At 36.1% G+C, this 16,108-nt stretch overlaps 1 protein-coding gene across 6 annotated transcripts in view; it reads left to right on the top strand.

Annotated features, from left to right (window-relative positions):
- Positions 1 to 13,259, top strand: part of SUV39H2 (SUV39H2 histone lysine methyltransferase) — a 21,588-nt gene extending 8,329 nt beyond the window's left edge. For 4 of the 6 annotated variants that reach the window (XM_042944963.1, XM_042944964.1, XM_042944966.1 and 1 more), the window contains 4 exons: positions 6,947 to 7,612; positions 9,973 to 10,119; positions 11,435 to 11,564; positions 12,561 to 13,259. In XM_042944963.1, coding sequence (XP_042800897.1) covers positions 6,947 to 7,612; positions 9,973 to 10,119; positions 11,435 to 11,564; positions 12,561 to 12,667 — 1,050 coding nt within the window. In that variant the 3' untranslated portion in view covers positions 12,668 to 13,259. The remainder of the gene's footprint in view (positions 1 to 6,946; positions 7,613 to 9,972; positions 10,120 to 11,434; positions 11,565 to 12,560) is intronic. The other 2 variants (XM_042944968.1, XM_042944967.1) reach the window with 1 other exon arrangement.
- Positions 13,260 to 16,108: the final 2,849 nt, after the last annotated feature.

Consider the following 16,108-nt stretch of genomic DNA (forward strand, 5'->3'; position numbering starts at 1 on the left):
AGGCTCCGGGAATGGGTATGGTTACCCACTAATTAACAGATATTTCTTGCCATCTCTCATGTTGTATGCTTGACACTAGGGATCTCAGCAATGAGTGACACAGAGGTATGATCCCTGGCACATGGAGTTTATCTTTTGGTGAGGGTAGAAAACCCTTAAATAAAATTGTACAGCATGCTTATAGTTGAGGTGAGTCCTAATGTAACGGAAGGGTCTAACTTATAGACAAACTAGGCAGCTGTCCCTGAGGAATGGTGTTTAAACTAAGTGCTAAACGATTAAAAGATAAATAGAGTCTTGAAGGAGAAGAGAGCCTGACTTCTTTAAGGAACAGAAAGTGTGAATGGAATGTAGTCAGCAAGAGGGATCAAAAGAAGGCTAGAAGGATGGATAGGACCCAGAAAGCACAGATCCCTGCAGCCCAAGAAAAGAATTTGGACTCTAGGGCCTTAGGGAAACATTGAGTAGTTTTGAGCAGGGGAGTGACTTGATGCAGTGGGTGTGTTGAAGATAGCATTCCGGCTGTTGTGCCATGAATGGTTTGAAAGTGGTTTGAGGGTATTACACTAATTCACACAAAGAAAATGTGTGAAGAGAACAAGGATGGAGGAGTAGTTGGGGGGGGGGGGAGGGTCTCATGGGAAGAGCTATCAAAGAAACTGATACAAACTGGCAAGAAAGGTAGGAGGAAAACCGGAAGAATGAATCTTGAAGCCTAAGGGAGAGATAATGTCAGCAAAATAGAGAAGAGGCCAGTGGGTCAAAGAAGAACCGAGAAGTACCCACTGGACCGAGCAATGGAAGGGTCATTGATGCCTTCAGAGCAGTGTCTGCGCGTGGATAGAAGCCTAAATAGAATGAATTAAAGAATAAATTGGAGATGAGAAAGTAGAGTCAAGCAGTATGGACAACTCTTTAAAGAATTCTAGCTTTGAAGAAAGGGATAAAGTGCTATGTAGGTTTTAAGGGTGTTTATAATTTTGTTTTTTATTAAATCTCAATAGGTAATATATGCATGTGATTTTCAAAACTGGATGTTATAAAAGTTGGATGTTCTTATACTGAAAAGAAATCTTCCACTCTTGTCACCTTAGTCTCCCGTCCCTCAACTAGTAATTTATCACGTCTTTTTTGAGATTCCTTACATATTCTAGCATTTGTATCTCAAAGGAGGTTTGGTTTCATTTTGCTTTTTCAAATGCAAAGGGAAGTTTAAAAAAATAAAAACTGCAGGAGGTTCAAATGCTGGTGAGAACAAGTAGAGAGGGAGAGACTGGAGAGGCGAGAGGTAGGGTAACTGATGGAGGAAGTGCATCTCCTCGTATCTGCATCCGCCTTTTCTCTAATGATGTGTGCAGGGGAGGGTGCAAATGAGAGAGTTTCTGTTTTCTCTCTGCATTAGGAACAGGGAGGTGTGTTGCTACTGAAAATAATGGGGGAGGTAGTGGGATAGTGACCTTGAACAAGGTGGAGGAGTTCTGAAGTAGGCAGTTTGGGGAAACGGAATGAATGCTCACTGGAGGAACAACACAACGGATCTGTTACTGTTACGAGTTCATGTCAGGGTCCAATTCAGCAAATAGTAATAGTGCCATTTGCTGCCCCATGTTCTTGCCACATTATCCTTTCATACAGAAAAAATTATGACAAAACTGAATACTCTTTGTTAACATCCTTAGCTCATCAGTGAAGAATTCACCACCCCCATGCACATTGGTAAGACTTCTCTCTCAGCAAGCATAGATTAAGAAGGAAATATTACCAAAGCTTTGACTTCATAAAGTATCCAGGTAGTTCTATGTCTAACGAACCATCACTACACTGCATGGCACATACTGACAGAATTTTCCACATTGAGCATTAAATTAATATTCCTAAAGGACTGATTCACTTAGAGTGGTGTGTTAAGAGCGGGAATAACATAGAAATCATTTGACTAAAACCCATATTTTGGAGATCAGGAAAACAAAGCTCCAAGAAAGGACTTTTCCAGGGTTGTGTTGCTCAGTTGTGTCCGTCTTCGACCACTAACCCAGGTCTGAGAATTGCTACTTGGTCAGTTACTGGCATGAAAAGCCACTGAGTTTCCATGGAACACTAGTGTTTTCATAATTAGACTCAGGCTATTCTACCACTAACATTGAATATGATGATTTCAAAACTTGCAGAAGAAAGCTAATGGGAGGATAGCTTTTGTTTTTTGTTCTCCAATATATACATTTGAAAAGCAACCCAGATTAAATTTAGCAGCTTTTATTTCTTTTAAAGATTCATATATAGTTACTGTTGTGATTTTTTTTAATTGCATACATGTTGATAGTCCTACTTTTTGTTATGCATTCAGAAACATTTAATAAGAGCTTAAGATACAGCAAGCAATTGTGCTTGGTTCTGTGGCTACGAAGAAGATTTCATCCCTCATGGTTTCTGGTTAAGATTAGAAATGGAAACACAAGGAGATTGGCAGTGATCGGTTCTCCTTGGGCAAGAGAGGAAGGAAAGACTTCATGGGCAGGGACAGGGGGACATTTGAGCTGACTTCTAAAGATGAGTAGATTTTTCTACACATAAAAAATGAGGCCAAAATACGCTCATTATGGAAATGGAAGAGGTCATTGTAATCAGAACTTTGTGAACAAAGCAGAAAGGGGTGAAGAGGACTGGCATGTTCAAGTACTAGCTGCAGTTAGTATGGCTAGAGGGTGGTATGTAAATGGGGTTACAATGGAAGACTGTCAGAGAGATATCAGGGACTCAGTCAAGAATGATCTTCTTTGCTATAATAGGAAGTGTGAACTTCATTCTTTAGGCAGTGGAGGAGCAATTAAAATTTTTAAGGAAGAAAGTAACAGAATGACTGGTACTGTGGATTTCTTATTTTTGTAAGAAAACTTCACTTCAGTAATGATAAATTGGGATGTTGTCAGTCTGGAGGCAGAGAAACCAGTTAGGAGATTAATGTAATAATCCCAGCAAGAATTGAAGACCTTAAGTAACTAGAGCTATGGTAAAGAGATGGACAGGAACAAGTATCTGAAGAAACTTGATGATGGATTGAGAACAATCTAGATTGAGCTCCTTGTTTGCAACTCATGTGACTGGGTAGATGATAAGATTACCCTTGATGAGGAAAAGAAAAAAATCCATTTTGAAAGGACAGTGGTGAGTTCCATGGAAATAGATGGATTTAAGAAGCTGTTGGGCATCCAGTAGGCTATTGCATATATGGAGGTGCAGGAAAAATTTTGGGAGTTCGTAGCATGTAATTAAAACTGTTGGAGTGATGAGGTTGCCCAGAGAGCATTTAGAGCAAGGATTCTTAACCTTAAATCTGGAATCCACATATCCTCAATTATCCAAAATATCGCATATGTGACTTTGTTAGGGGAAGGTCCATCGCTTTCTTCAGATTTTCAAAAGGGACAAACGCTTACTTGGTGTGAAAAGGGGGCCAAGGACAGAGCCTCTCAAGTATCTGCACTAAGTGATGGGCGGGGACAATAGTCTCAGCAGAGAAGGCAGAAAAGGAACAATAGTGAAGAGAGAAATGTGGTATCAAAGCCTAAGTCAAGTAACATGAGGGCTTGTAGAGTCTTGGGCTTGGCAATGAGAAGACTGATAAATTGTTCCTAATAAACTCGATGGAAACCAAATGTATTTGTATGTAATGAAACTCCCCACAGAAACACCATGTTTTCTAAGAATTGTAAAAACTATTGGCCTACAAAAAAAGTTCAAATGCCTCCATCAAATATTCAAGGCTAAGATTTGTTCTCGCCTTGCCATTACAGTTTAATCTCTCACTTCAATATTCCGAACTTTAAAGCTAGCCAAATCCATCTCTTCACTGCTTTCTGAACACTTCATACAGATCTTAGCTCCTAGTTTTTGCTGGTGGTTTTCATCCTGCCTGCCCTGTTCCCTACCCAACAAATCCTATCAGTCTTTCACAGTTTAGTTCTGTTTGCTCTGTGCTCTTTTCTGACTCTATTGATTTCCCTCTCTATATTCTAGTGGTAATTACTGTCTTGTTTTGGCATTTAAAATTGTACTGCCTTGCATTGCTACTTACTTGACATATTACTGCCTTCTTTTCCCAGTGAGCTTTTACTCCTAAAGGCTAGCACTACCTTACGTCTCATCATACCCCCTGGTGGCTGAACTTGCACATACTTATTTTAAATACTAAAATACTTGAATGAATTTAACCTAAGCCAAACATAGTGGGGGAAAATGTCTTTAAGAAAAAATTCATATGATGCATTCTAAATTATACAGGAGTGATTTATGTATCATTGTTACAACTGTACTCCATTTCTATGGGTAATCAAGAGTTGATTGCGTGTCAGAATAAGATACTGATATAATCTATGAGGCTTAATGAACTTTTGGGCTTTTATTTGGAACTTTAGCATATTGAATTAAATTTGTTAAGCCATACATACTAATTTTTCTGTGTAAAATTTATCAGTTCTTCAAAACAAATATCTTTTTTGGATTGCAAAGTAAAATATACTTACTAAATAAGTATGAAGTAGAAATAAAATATCACTAATATTTCTCTACTATTTTGCCAAAGGCACTTTTGTTTTATAAACATCTTTACCATCTATAAATTAAGTATCAATGTGATTAACATGCAAAACTTAATCACTAACAATACATCTGGCTCATTATTAAACAATACAATATGTTAATTTGGAGCCCACTTCAGTGGCATGGTGTTACTAGTTTTGCTGAATGATAATTGAGCTTAATCATCTGATTTGAAGCCAGTGTCTTTCATCATTTGCTGACAACTTCCAGGGTTATTATAGGAAAAAGTGTAGTAGAAAAAAAAGAGGACCAGAGTTGCATTGCTTTATTCTGGAGTCAGAAAAATTAAAAGCTTTCCTAATTAATAAGGAAAATAGATACACGTTAGCTACTGCCACGTGGATCCCATCATTGTCGAGCGGATATCTGCCAACATAAATCCTAAATTGTAAAAGTTACCTGGCAGGAGGGAGAAATCTGTGTTACACTTCACCATTTCGACTAACACTTAAATATATGTCTAAGCTTTTCTTTTTTCCCTGAAATCACAATATGTATTTCCATGAAAGTACAGTTTTTGTGCATATCCTCACACTTTAACCACATTTTTTAAACAGGTAAAGCATATTTTGACCATTTTCATAAGAAGGAAAGTTCTTTTAATTCACCAGCAGTATTGCTTACCGAGTAGAATGTAATAAAACATTGAAACGACTCAATGGGGAGAAAATTTGCTTACTCATTGGCTAAGCGACTTGCTTCTGCAAAGCTGCCTCAGTGGTCCTCACCCCAGTTTGTGCCTCTGCAACATTTCCTAGGCCATCCAGGTTATTTGGCATTAATAAATTATGGATAGTAAAACAAGTGTCATATGCACCCTTTTATAGTAAAAACTTTGTTAAAAATTTCAAGGAAAAGCAAATTTAATCTATATCGATGATTTAAAATAACTAAAAACTGGAGAATACAATTTAATCACTTTCATATTTTAGAGTGTGGACATATTCCAGAGGACAAAGAAAAAATTGAAGGACTTTAGAATTTTTTGTCTTTATTTTTTGTTTTATTTTTGAGAGAGAGTGTGAGAGAGCACAGGTGGAGGAAGGGCAGAGGGAGAGAGAATCTTCAGCAGGCTCTGCTTTCAGCTTGTAGCCAGACGCGGGGCTCAGTCTCACAACCCTGGGATCGTGACCTGAGCCAAAATCAAGAATCGGATGTTTAACCCACTGAGACACCCAGGTGCCCCTCGAAGTTTTTTTTATTATGCACACTTGACTACCTTTTTTAAGAGAAACTTAACATGCCATTACCCAATTTTAAGGAAAGAAAACAGTCAAGTCACTGGGGTAAGAAGGCAAAATTCTAGGTACCATGGTGGCCACAACAGCAGTCAGGGATAAATCAAAATATTTGATCTTTGGTGGCTTCAGTGCCTGCTTCCTAATCCACTCATGGGTGAGTCTAAATAAGGTGAGAATTCTCTGGAATAGTGATGTCTAATAAAAACAATGTAAGCTACATAGATGTCATTTTAAATTTTTTCGTAACCATATTAAACAAGTAAAATGAAACAAGTGAGATTGCACACCTGGCTGGCTCAGGCAGTAGAGCATGGGACTCTGGATATCAAGATTGTGAGTTTGAGCCCCACATTGGGCATAGATTAGTATAAATAAATGAGCAAATAAATAAATCTTTAAAAAATAATATATTTAGTAAAACCAAAATATTTCAATATGTAATCAATATGTGTCACATGTGAAGAAATATTTTCCTTTTTTGTGTATGTGTTTGATATTTGTAACTCAGTATGTACTACACACTTAAAGCACATCTCAATTTGGGCCCACCACATTTCAGGTGCTCGATAGCTACATGCAGCTAGGAATAACTATATTGGACATTATGTCCCTAGAACATCGAAGGGATGTGTGCCCATGATACTGAGAAATAGTGTTTGCCTTCTTTGCCTTCTGTCAGTGTAAAATACTAAAATTACCTACCTCAGGGGATGCTTACATCAGTGCTGGCCAAGTAAAGCGCTAACCTAGGTCATAAATTGTTAGTTTGAACACTCCCTGTTTCTATGATTAAGATAAAGTACTTTTTTTTTGTTTAACAATCACTGTTTGGTAAAATATCATGAGTTTCAGTACTTTTGTCTTCAGGTGCAATTCTTTTACCTATGCTCAAACATACTGTGCTACAACTAAATTCTGTATATATTTTATGTAATGCAAAGAAAAAATGGTTTTATATTTTTTATGTTTTGTAGTTCATCTAGAAACCTCTGGCTCTTAATATATTCTGAACTTTATTAAGAATGATAACAGCTGCCTTAACTCTTTAAGATAGTAAATTATTTTAATGGGGACTGTCATCTAATTTCAATTTTCTTTTATATTTTAAGGATATGGAATATTATCTTGTAAAATGGAAAGGATGGCCAGATTCTACAAATACTTGGGAACCTTTGCAAAATCTCAAGTGCCCATTACTCCTCCAGCAGTTTTCTAATGACAAGCATAATTATTTATCTCAGGTAAAGAAAGGCAAAGCAATAAAAGACAATAACAAAGCTTTGAAACCTGCCATTGCCGAGTACATTGTAAAGAAGGCTAAACAGAGGCTAGCTCTGCAGAGATGGCAAGACGAACTCAACAGAAGAAAGAATCATAAAGGAATGATATTTGTTGAAAATACTGTTGACTTAGAGGGCCCACCTTCAGACTTCTACTACATTAATGAATACAAACCAGCTCCTGGAATCAGCTTAGTCAATGAAGCTACCTTTGGTTGTTCGTGTACAGATTGCTTCTTTGAGAAATGTTGTCCTGCTGAAGCTGGAGTTCTTTTGGCTTATAATAAAAACCAACAAATTAAAATCCCACCTGGTACCCCCATTTATGAATGCAACTCGAGGTGTCAGTGTGGACCCGATTGTCCCAATAGGATTGTACAAAAAGGCACCCAGTATTCACTTTGCATCTTTCGAACTAGCAATGGCTGTGGCTGGGGTGTAAAAACCCTTGTGAAGATTAAAAGAATGAGTTTTGTCATGGAATATGTTGGGGAGGTATGTTCAACATATAACAAATAATGTGTGTGGGAGGTTTATGCTTTTTGAAAAGTTAACATTGTACAGCAGTAACAGATATTGGTACATATTTATATTATCGTTTGCAAGTATGTAGAAATTTCTGGCTTGGGAAAAAGTTTTCACGGGCATAGTTAGAAATATAAACTTGTATATGAACAAAAAAATACATATAATTATAAATGAAATAGTCCTGTTTTAACAAACACCCATTTATAGTCATTGAAACTGGCATTTGTAAAATATGGCAGCTATTATGACATAAACGTTCTTTTTTGTTAATTTTTATTTAATGTGTTTTTTTACCTTACATTCAGGTTAGTTAGCATATAGTGCAACAGTGATTTCAGGAGTAGATTCCTTAATGCCCCTTACCCCTTTAGTCCATCCACCCTCTCGACACCCCTCCAGTAACCCTCTGTTTGTTCTCCATATTTAAGAGTCTCATGTTTTTGTCCCCTGCCCTGTTTGTATATTATTTTTGCTTCCCTTCCTCATGTGAGTGAAGAATGACATAAAAGTTCTAAGAAGAAAATCAGATCTAAACCCATGCTGACTTTGGAACCTTTAGATTGTGATTCATCCATTTGATTAAATATGGTTAACTGTAGTTGGCAGAACTCAATTACTGTATCAACATGAGAAGTACTATAGAGTAGACATGCTTTCTGAGCAAGTGTTAGAAAATACAATACATAAAACCATATTTTGCATCCATGAAAAAATCCAAATTCTTTGTACTTCAGCTAGAGACTGTCTCTAAATTACCATTGACTGTGCAAATTTATGTATTTATTTTTTAACTTTTATTTTTTAGAGAGTGCAAGCGAGGGAGAGAGAGAGAGAGAGAGAGAAACCAAACAGGCTCCACGCTCAGAGCAAGAGTCCGACGCGGGGCTCGATTCCACAACCCTGAGATCATGACCCGAGCTGAACTCAGAATGCTCAACTGAATGAGCGACCCATTCGCCCCCGAGCAAATTTATTTTTATACATATAACGTATATATACAAAAAATAGTATTTACCATGTACCACATACTATTCTAAGCACCTTATGTGCTAACTCATTAATCCTTGAGTAACTCTGAGGTAGCAGTGTTAGGTCCATTCTTTATCATTGAGGAAACAGGCACAGAAAAATTCAGCAAGGTCCCATTGTAGTGAAGAGGAGCCAGGATTCAAAACCAAGGCTCCAAAATGAGTGCACTTTGCTGCTGTACTACACTTCCTCAAACTGAGTGGTATATTAATCTGTGACTAGAAAAATACAAGTGTGACCGCATATCTTGGGCTGTCAAATCTAACATTTTAGAAGTTATGTGGAGGGGTGCCTGGGTGGCTCAGTCGGTTAAGCATCTATCTCACTTGGGCTCAGGTCGTAATCTCGCGGTTCATGGGTTCAAGCCCCTTGTTGGGCTCTGTGCTGATAGCCTGGATCCTGCTTCAGATTCTTTGTCTCCCTCTCTCTGTCTCTCCCTTTCCCCTGCTTGTGCTCTCTCTCTCAAAAAAATGAATAAACATTTTGAAAAATGCAAAAGTTATATGGAATTAGGCCACATATAATTATCTGTATTCATCTAGAATTCTGAGATTAAATTGGAGCCCTGTTTTGATCCTTAAATTTTTAGACAATAGCAGATTATTATAAATCACTGTTCAGGATACTAGATCTTGTATGATCAAACTCTTCTCTGTTTTGACTTACTGAATGCAGTAGTTATTTATATCTGGTTGACACCATGAATTGCTTTAGACATTTTTGGTTTCTTAAGCTGAGCATCTATCTGGTAAAGCTGTGTTCTTAGAACTGCAGAGGATGGTTTTGATCCACAGAATTTCATGAAAACAACCTGGTCTGCAAAACTAAACTTTGCATACAATTGACTGCAAATTTAACGTACCTTCTTTCCTGTATTTGTAACAAATTTCCACCTTGTAACTAACTGCATAGATGAGTTACAGGAAAAATAAGTTTTTAGAGCATTTTTACTGTAAATTTCTTCCTTTACATTCCAGGTAGGTCCTACAGAAAGCTATATTTGGGTAGCTTTTTGAACACGTGAATAAATGAGAGTAAACGTAGTACTGTCTCCCCTTGTTGATTGTGGGCTGTCCTGATTCCTAAGCAGCCATGATTGTCCTGCGCTCGTATCTCCCCTTAGCTTCCCATGTCTTTCCTTCTGTGTGTAGAGTAGTTTGTGTGAATGTTTTGATGACACATTGACTTGTTACTTTTTAAACCTCTGGAGGCACTAAAACAATAATAATAGTTTTATGGATGAGTGTTTCTTTAGTTCAACAATAGCTATATAATATACTATAGTTTTTTCTTTTTAGGTAATCACCAGTGAAGAAGCTGAAAGACGGGGGCAGTTATATGACAACAAAGGAATCACATATCTCTTTGATCTGGATTATGAATCTGATGAATTCACAGTGGATGCAGCCCGATATGGAAATGTCTCTCATTTTGTGAATCACAGTGTAAGTGTGATTACACTGTTTTTAATGATTTTCCATAGTTGAGGAATAATTATCTTTAAATGACTTAGCCTTTTAATATTTCCAAAGTATTGTAATACAGAGACCTCTTTGGTTAGATTATTGTATTATTACCATATGGAAAATCCATTGAAGTGCCTACCAAATACCATGCATTTTGCAAGAGTTTTTACATACGTTCATTTAATCTTTCCAGAACTCCTTAAGTATCATCTTCTTGTAGAAGAGGAATTAAGAGGTAGCAAGGTTAAGAATTACATACAACTGTAGAGGTTTCTTACAGAAGTTAACAGCTGAATTTTAGGATATGTAGCTAAACATAGCTATATGTTCTTAAAATGTAAATATGTTACCATATTTACAGAATTTAAGAATTCATAGAGTATTGAAGTATTGAGGGCCATTTTCCTAAATTACAATTGTAAATTAAAATTCTAAAATACAATTCTAAATTGTACTCTAAATACAATACAATAGTAGTAGGCTTGTGAGATTGATGTTTCCTCCATTTTATAGATTACAAGGAAAATGTGTCTCCAGAGAGTATTATATACCTGACCATATAAGGAAGTGTAGACTATGCTAAGCTTTTGATGGGTTTTATTCCAAGAAACTAGTTTATGTTGAGTAGTGAAATGTCAGAGACCTTCTGACTCCTTGTTAGTTTTCTGATTTACTTAAACTTTTACTTTAATTTTTTTCTTAGTGATAAATTTGAAATACTCTCAAAATAGATGTATTCTATTCAAGGGCACTTAAAACAATGATTTTGGTTTCTTAGCTCTTTCTTCTTGCATAGTCCAGAACTTAATGTAGAAATCTCAAAATACTAAACCCAATCAGAAGTTACAGCAATGAAACCTCCATGCAGTATGAAATTTGAGTTGTATAATGCTAATTTGATTTTTTAAATACAGTTTTTCTCTTTCTTTATGCCTTACTGAACTATGTACAGGTGAAATGATAATGGTATATAAAACTTGCATTATAATTCTCCAGAAAAATTAAAAAGTTGAGATAGATGAAACGGGATTGGTGAAAATGTTAATTGTTGAACTGCAGGGTAAATGTATGTGGATTTATTATTTTTTCTAGTGTTAATGTATGTCTGAGATTTTCTGTAAATGAAAATAGTATTTTTAAATTTGAATGCCTCAGAGACCTCTAAACAGTAAACAACTTAATTTCCAATGAAACTTAAAAAATAATAGTTTGGGGAATTAAATATTTCATATGGCATGTAGAAGAGCCTGTCCATTACATTTTTACTTAAATGGGTTCTAATGTTCCTTTTTAGTGTGACCCAAATCTTCAGGTGTTTAATGTTTTCATTGATAATCTCGACACCCGTCTTCCCCGAATAGCATTGTTTTCCACAAGAACCATAAATGCTGGAGAAGAGCTCACTTTTGATTATCAAATGAAAGGTACGGTTTTCAAGTAAGGTTTGATTGATTTCAGTTATTTGCATATGAAGACTGTAATCAGAGTAGGAAAAGACCTTAGATCATCTGAACCAAACAATATTAAAGAAGAAAAAAATGAGGCTATAAGAGTTGGTCTTTTTACTCAAGGTCACAAAGCTACTCTGCCAGAGGTAAAACTAAAATCTGCCTGACCTTGAGCTGAGTAATGCTCTTTTCTCAGCATCACGCTGTCACCTGCTTTTTTTCATAATTTCCATTATCAAAGTTTGTTCTACATCTTTTCTCAATACTACTTGTATTTTAAAATTGTAAGGCATACATTCCTGAAAATTTACCAAGAGATGTATATTCAGGGCGCCTGGGTGGCTCATTTAAGTGTCCAACTTGCTTAGGTCATGATCTCACGGTTTGTGGGTTCAAGCCCCACTTCGGGCTCTGTGCTGACTGCTCAGAGCCTGGAGCCTGCTTCAGATTCTGTGTCTTCCTCTCTCTCTGCCCTTCCCCCGCTCACACTCTGTCTCTCTCTAAAAAATAAATAAACATTTAAAAATTTAAAGAGATGTATATTCAGAGGATTGAAAATATTTAAATCACATCTGAACTTATTATTCCATTCCTACTTGGATTTGGTTTTTTTAAAAAAACACATCAATTTTATTTGCTTTGTTGGGACCATATGTTTTTTTCTTTCCTTTGTTTTTCTAAGTGTTAATTATAGTTTGTTACTATTTGGCCTGACTCTATGGCCCTTAAATAATGTATGAAATTGAATGTGTATCTGATTTTCCCACTAAGTTTCATCATTTCGCAAAGCTGTTCTTGGAAGTATGGCTAATAGCGTATGCTTTTATCTCTTACTAGCTCCACACCATCCTTTCAAGATAATTCATAATTTGTCTCTGGACATTCACATTGATTTAAAACGAATAAGAGATTTGAACTTCATTCTGAATGGTCTTAACTTTTTCTTGTGTATTTCTTTTTCTGTGTACTCAGGTTCTGGAGATGTATCTTCAGATTCCGTTGACCACAGCCCAGCCAAAAAGAGGGTCAGAACTGTGTGCAAGTGTGGAGCTGTGACTTGCAGAGGTTACCTCAACTGAATTTTCAGGAAACAGCTGATGATTGTAGTTTGTTTTTTTCTAATGTTAACCTTTAAAAAAAGTATTTGGGACTCTTTTCATATTATCAGGATTATATACTATGTTAATTTACAATTCATGTTTCAAACTATTGGCCAAATGCATTACTGATGCTTCTGAAGAGAACACAGGGTCACAGAGACTAATTTAAAATACATGTATCTAGTGATTAGACACCAAACATGAAAGGAAAACTGACAGATCAGCATATACATACATAAGAAGTCTGTGTGAATAGAGAAATGCCTCCTTCAGTGTTTAAGCGTTAAACTGATAACGTAACCATCACTAAGATCAAATATTCAACCTGCCATACACCTTGAATTTAGAGAAAGAGTTAATTTGGGCAAATACATACAAGTGCTATTTTTGTTATGTTGTCATTCCCGTTAATTACTCACTGTACTTGTATTTAAGAAAAATAGGTGATACGGAATTATACTCTATTTTCTACTTTCATTAAAATACTGGGATCTTAATGATACAGAAATTTAAGGTCTAAAATTCAATGTAAACAGGTTTAATTACAGCTTGATTTCATATTTTGAAGCAATCCAGACTGCTATGAGGCATGTATGTCTGAATCAGTAATTCTTAAAAGATTTTTAACCTTGTAAAAGAATAATTTCCAAAAAGCTCTAAAATTCTGGAACGGATGGCCATTATGCTGCTTTGAAACGGTGGGGCACTGGGACCGGGAGGGTTTCTTGGAAGTGGAGAAATGGAGCACTTTCAGGGCCCCTCTTAATAACACAAATTAAGAGATCCATGTTGCATACCTGGTCTAAACAGAAACAGCAAAACAAGATACTCCTGAGTGCATCTGCACCTAACAGTGTTTCATACAATACACGAATATTACATCTTCTGAATTTCAGGCGGTTTTAACATTTCCACCAAATTTAATTATTTTTATATTCCCCGCAAGCTCTTCTTGAAATAATCTATATTTTGAACTGATACTTATTTTTTATACATGAATTTTTTAAATGTGATAAAGCTAAACTTGGCTTGGCCAAAGTGTGTATCTGAATTATGAGAACATTTTTACTTGAACCATGAACACTGAAATGGAATACAGTTGTTTGGTTTTTGTTTCTGTTTTTCTGCATAGTAAAACCTCAGTTGGGAACAACTATGTTTTCATCTCTGTGATTTTGGGGTTTGTAATCATGGAGTCCAACATGAAGGTAAATGCAGCAAGTAAATCTAGCTTTCAGTATTCCTAATTAAATTTTACCTAAGTTCATTGCCCCATTGCTTTACTGACCTAAAATAAGTTTGAGTAAAATTGCACTGATGGCAAGAATCCAGCACTTCAAATACCTTCTTAATCCTTAACCTCTTTTTTGGGAGAAGCTACACTTTATTATGCATTATATCGCTACCACGTGATTTGCTCTTTCATAATATGGGATAAATTCTTTACATGTTTGGAGTCTCACAGCGTATTAACCAAAATCTGCAGAAGGTGTCACGGAAAAATACATTTCTTAGTGCCGTTTCTTATGTTTTCTTTATGAGGAAATAGTCACATGGTGTCAGTGGTGAGAAAGCATCACAGATTTACAGGTGCTCCCAGTGGCCAAGCTTACTTTGAATTCTGATTCTCACAGGTTTAAAAAATGTAACTAATATTCTTCTTAAAAAGTTAATGTTTTACTGTCCAGTTTTTTGATCTTGTCTTTTTGTGGTAAAAAAATGTAAAACAGGACAGCAAAGGGAAGAATGGCTATTTTCACAAAACTTGTTTTGTACTGTCCTTAGTAATAGACATTTAATGGGTCTTTGAGATTTTAGTTACCTGTGTTACCCTTGTTTGATTACAAAGCTGAACTTAATCAGTAAAATAGAAACTCTCTACATGAGGCTGTTAGGAGCTTTTAACCATTTTAAGTCAACATTTAGCTTCTTTGGTTTCTCAAGCTGTCAGAATTTGTTCTCTCAATATGAAGCCTATGTTCAACGGCCATGTTTACATGAAGTTTAAACCGTAAGTTAATCTACTCTGCAAGTTGTATTAATACCATTGTTTTCAAGATCTACTTAAGGATCGTGATACAGTTGTAATCTCAGGGTTTTTTCCCCCATATGTGCAAAATCTAGACTGCACTTTTTTTTTTTTTTTAACAGTTCAATTTTCTTTAGCAAAATAAATTTAGTTTGGCATTTGATTTTCTATTTATGGTGGTTTAGCTTTGTTATTGAATATTTTATTTTCTTACCAGTAAGCTACAAAAGGGGCAAAAAAATAACCAATGTATTCCTGACTACTTGCTTTTGAGATTAACCAAAGGTTGTTATACCATCACTTTAAATGTTATTTGCCTTTTAAGAAAGTTTATCATTGTCATGGTTGGTCCATTTGAATATTAAAGAATTTTACATAGCATAATGTGGATGGATACTTCTAAAATATTTTGAGCATTATGAGTCACCAGATTACTTACACACATTATGCTAAATAGGTAAACACTGCCTGGAACCACAGGGGAATGTTAGACTTCAAGCTCCTATTCTTAGAGCAAGTCTCAGGCCCTTTATCTGCGTTCCTGTGCGTCTCATAAACCCATGAGGCCGGTGCTGCCAGCCCTACAGCACAGCAAAGGGAAGGGGTCAGGACTGGTTAGGTAACATGAACATACCCAAGATCACGTGGCTCGGGGGCAGTAAACCACCTATTTATACTGGACTCTATTTCGTACTGCTAGTTTAAACAAACTCTAAGTCTTGGATTCCTCTCTCAGGCAAATGTGGCTAGCCACTGCATTTCTTCTGTCATGTATCTTGGCATTTTGAAACTTGTTTTCACTTTTTCCTTTATACTTTACAGTTCTTAGAGTAAAAATCAAGTAGCCACTATAATCCTACCCCTACCTGCGCTCTTTTTGAGAGGCATTATTGCATAGTGGCTAAGAGCATGGACTCTCGAGCTTGAATTGCCTGTATTTTCAGTCCTGACTTCACTCCTTCTCAGCTATGTGAACTAACCTCTCTGTGCCTCAGCCTCATTTTTGAGTGGGAAGAATAAACTTAACCTGCCTCAAAAGGTGGTGATGAGCATTGAAGGAGTTAATATCCATTGTGTAAAAGAACTATCATCACAGAGTAAGCACCACATGTAAGTATCTGCTGTAATTCTGTACTGTAAACCTGTACTTTTGTAGTCTTTGGTGATCCCTACAAGTTTTTTTTTTTTAATCAAAAGTCTGTTCTAGTGCTCTTAGCCCTTAAACTCATTCACCTGGCATTTATTGTGCCAGGTTCTCATAAAACAAAATATGGCAGTATGTAATATTAAATGGATGATATGATTATACAGTGCTAATATATTCAGAAGAATGTTTACAGGCATGTATTGAGTCCCCACCTTGGATTATAAGCTATACTATTAAGATGAGG

Source organism: Panthera leo, chromosome B4 (assembly GCF_018350215.1).
Source record: "Panthera leo isolate Ple1 chromosome B4, P.leo_Ple1_pat1.1, whole genome shotgun sequence".
NCBI classification, from domain to species: domain Eukaryota; kingdom Metazoa; phylum Chordata; class Mammalia; order Carnivora; family Felidae; genus Panthera; species Panthera leo.